A 3826-nucleotide genomic window follows, 5' to 3' on the forward strand; every position below is an offset into this window, starting at 1 on the left:
TAGTAAATAGTAGAATTTTGGTTAATCATCCTTTGATGTATTTAATTACAGTATTTTCATTAATTTTTTCAATGTACCTTTGACTCCAATTTTAAAATTTTATATATATTTTCTTTAATAATATTATTTTTATTTATTTTTTCTATATTTCATTAAAGTGATATTTTTCTTCTCCAATTATACTTCCTAATTTTATTGTTTCTTGTTCCTTATTAGGTGTTTCTTGTTCAATACTCCTTCGGATAGTCTACACCATTTCATCATAGATCTTTTTATTCTCTAATGATACTTCACAGCATTTACAATATAATTTATAAATCCAAGAGGAGTTTAAACTTCAAAGAAAGGGGGAGTACTGTTTTGATTTACATATATGTTTGAAAATCATGGTTAAAATGTGAACAAGAAAGATTCCATCTCTTTCATGCATCATGATGATATATATATTCACCATCATTTCCTTGATATTCTTTGTCAAGATTTTTATCATTCTGTTGATAATATGATTAGATAATTCTACTCAGATGAACATATCCATGGTCCCGCCATACCTTCACTTTTTGTAGCTACACTATCTGACCCTTTATCGCCATAAAAATCCCCATTTGTAAGTACTTTTTGCGTGTTACTGTTGTAGCTGCCATTGATGGACCTCAAAAGACTTCGATCATATTGTCGAATCCCAGTTGATTCTCCCCAGCTCGAAGGAATAGCACTATTTTCGTTCCTTGGCAATGGTCCAATATCTGATGAAGGAACCATGTTTTGAACCCCGCCGAGGTTGGTATTTCCATGCCCCTGACTCAAACCCAACTCTTCAAAAACACCCATTTTGAGAGCAGACTCGTTCGAAGGAAAACCGAAGGACTCTATAGAATCGGAAATCGGGTATTTTGGAGGGGCTTGAAAGAGATTAAGCATCAGGTTTTGCATGTTGATGCTGTTGTTGTTGTTGAGTGGATTTTGAGGCAGCTGCTTTGAAAGGCCTAACTCGGATGGTAGTTGGTAGTTAATGGAAGTTGTACTAAAAGTAGGAATAGTGCTAGGTGTAGAAGCTATAGCATCGACCATGGAAGAGGAAGGTGTAGAAGAAGACATAAATGGGGGAGGATACTGCAGTTTTTGGGCAAATGGTCTTAAAAGATAATGGGGAGAACAAGGGTCTAACTGAGTTGTACCAAATAGATCAAGCCTGGTTCTTGGGAAAGGCGAGGAGGTAAAGGGCGGTGCAGGGATCCCGGTGAACTCCTGAACCATGGCTCGAAAATTGCTCGTGTCTGTCGTCAAAACAGTCGTCGGTGCACGCCAAGAAGCTCTGGATCTCTTCTTTGAGTTACGCACCATATTGGTGTTGGCGGGTTGGTCAGTTGTGCCTGAAACTGAAGCTTTTGTACCGCTTTCTGGTCCTTGAGGGATCTGCACAGAAGAAAACGTGGCTCCGCTTTGTGCTTGTTGTGAGGCCATAAACCCACCACCAAGATCATTGCAATTGGGCTCAGATCTTATATTTTTGGACCAAACCGAGTCGAGGTTGAGCTGTGAATTTGGGTTCGTCGCACTTGATAAAGGATGATCGAAGTAGCTCGATAAAGGGTCAATCAACATAGACGATGGAGAGTGCCTTTGGGGTTGCATCAGCGGCGGCGGTTGGATACCGGAAGGACCATGACAAATATGGGTGGATGGGTTACTGTTAAAAAAAGCTGAGATTGAGTCAGCTCGTGAATCAAACTCTTCACTGCCGCAACTCGAAGATTGCACACTACCACTGTTACCAGAATCCATTAGAAGAGATACACAGACCAGAGATAGCAAAAACAAGGAAAGACGTAAAAGGAAGACAAAAGATATCAGATATGGAGTCCCCCCCCTTTTTTTACGGTGAAGAGATTGAAGAAAAAAGATACAGCAAAAACAAAGCATGAAAAGGCAATATAAACGAAGAAAAAGGAGAAGAAAGAGGAAGATCTTCTGGAAGAGGAGTTATCGGAAAGTACCCATGTTGTCTTTAAAGCTCTGATCTGCAAAGAAACACAAGACAGTGTTTTGTTTTTGCTTTTTTACTCTGCCTTTCCAACAAAAGGGCATCTAATAAATTAAACAAAGGAACTTAAAACTAAATGGTTCGCAGAATCTATTGGTTTGCAGAATCTATGGATAAAACGAAACTAGAGTTTCTTTGAAGGCGGGAAAGGCCTTTCTTAGTTAATCTCCCCCCTCCCCTTACTCTTTGCTTTTTAGAGAAGAAAACTTTTGGTTTGTAGAAAAAATATATTTTACTATTATAAAAATTTAATATAATATATAAATTATAATTCGATACAGTATTAGTAATAAAATAATACAATTAATTACAGCATAAAAAAATTATTCCAGGAAGAAGAAGAAAGATCCATTAAACTCTGGAAATAGATAGATCAGTTGAACAACAAAATTTAAAGTTGGGTCTGCAACTATCAAAAACAAAAGATAGTTATATTTATTGAATAGCTGAACAATAATATTAACTTTTAACCTATATTTAATTTATATTATTATTATATCTTACAAAATATAAAATATATATTTTAAGTTATTATCTAATAATATTTTTTTCACAATCCGAGTATTTTGAACCCAAAATCTTAATTTATACTATGTGTATATCAAATAATTTTCTTATATTTTAATTATAAAAGTCATTGTGGATGTGTGTAGACTGTTTGACCCTACAAAACCAAACCCTAACCCTAAAATTAAAAAACGTCACGTATTCCATGTTTGCACGTAAAGTCCTTGCAGACAAGGGATTGAATTTTTAACATGGGATTCTAAAAAGGTAAATGAAAAATGTCCTATATAGGAAAAATATCATTTAATTATAAATAATATAGCGACAAAGGGTGAAATAGGGAGATAAAAATAGAGGGACGTGGCATTTAAGGCTCTCAAAATCAGTTACCTAATTATTATGTCTGATATAAGTTGCTTGAGTCTGTAAAATTACCCGTCGTTTTTTAGGAGATTTCAAATGCAAGGGTGGGGATGTATGGGACGTGGCATCGTTTTCAATCAACCTGTGGCTCACATAACTATGCATCACTGTCGCTTGTGCTTGATCTTGATGTGGATATTTCTTCCTCTTCCCTTTCTCACTTCTCCATCTTTCTTGTCTAATAATTTACTTTTTTTCATTATACATATGTTTTTTTCATCCATCCACGAATATATATTAGTACTATATAAGATGGTCTTCTTGTTTATGATTTGTGAAGTTCTGTTTTGGCAGAAAACAAGCAGATAAAACCTAACGTACGTGTTGCAACAATCTTTTTATTGTTATTGATGGTCCAACCATATAAAGCAGCTGTACCAAATTCGGCTTCATGTTTTTTGAGATGCGGAGATATTTGCTATGGGATTGGGTTGTCGTCCAACTTGACCTAACCCTCTCTTCCGGTTTCACCTTTAATTATAGGAAAATGGCTAACTCGTGCGAGTATATATAGGGTAATAATTGAATTTTACTATTGTTTTTATTTCACTTATTACATTTTAAATTTTTTTAATTTTTTCACTTAACATAATAAATTGAGTTTTTTTGTCACTCAATTGTTTTCTCACAAATTAAGAACATTATAAATGAGTTTTTTATATAGATGCAAAATGACATCATTTTAGTGAAATTTTTGTTTTTTAAAAAATAGTGCGTCGTTTTAACCCATTAACTATTTAACGATAGAATAACAAAAAAAAACCTAATGTATTAAGTCTAGTGAGGAAATTAATAACTTTTAAAGTTCCACGAGCAAAATAGGAGAAATAGTAAATTTTAGTTATGAAATTT

General features: G+C 34.4%; 1 protein-coding gene across 1 annotated transcript; it reads right to left on the minus strand.

Moving 5' to 3' along the window:
• Nucleotides 1–292: 292 nt before the first annotated feature.
• Nucleotides 293–2127, minus strand: LOC120173391. Its single transcript, XM_039180579.1, has one exon. The coding sequence runs from the start codon at nt 1921–1923 to the stop codon at nt 517–519; it is 1407 nt and encodes a 468-aa protein (XP_039036510.1). The 5' UTR covers nt 1924–2127; the 3' UTR covers nt 293–516.
• Nucleotides 2128–3826: the final 1699 nt, after the last annotated feature.

This window comes from Hibiscus syriacus, unplaced genomic scaffold (genome assembly GCF_006381635.1).
Source record: "Hibiscus syriacus cultivar Baekdansim isolate YM2019G1 unplaced genomic scaffold, ASM638163v2 tig00111947_pilon, whole genome shotgun sequence".
NCBI classification, from domain to species: domain Eukaryota; kingdom Viridiplantae; phylum Streptophyta; class Magnoliopsida; order Malvales; family Malvaceae; genus Hibiscus; species Hibiscus syriacus.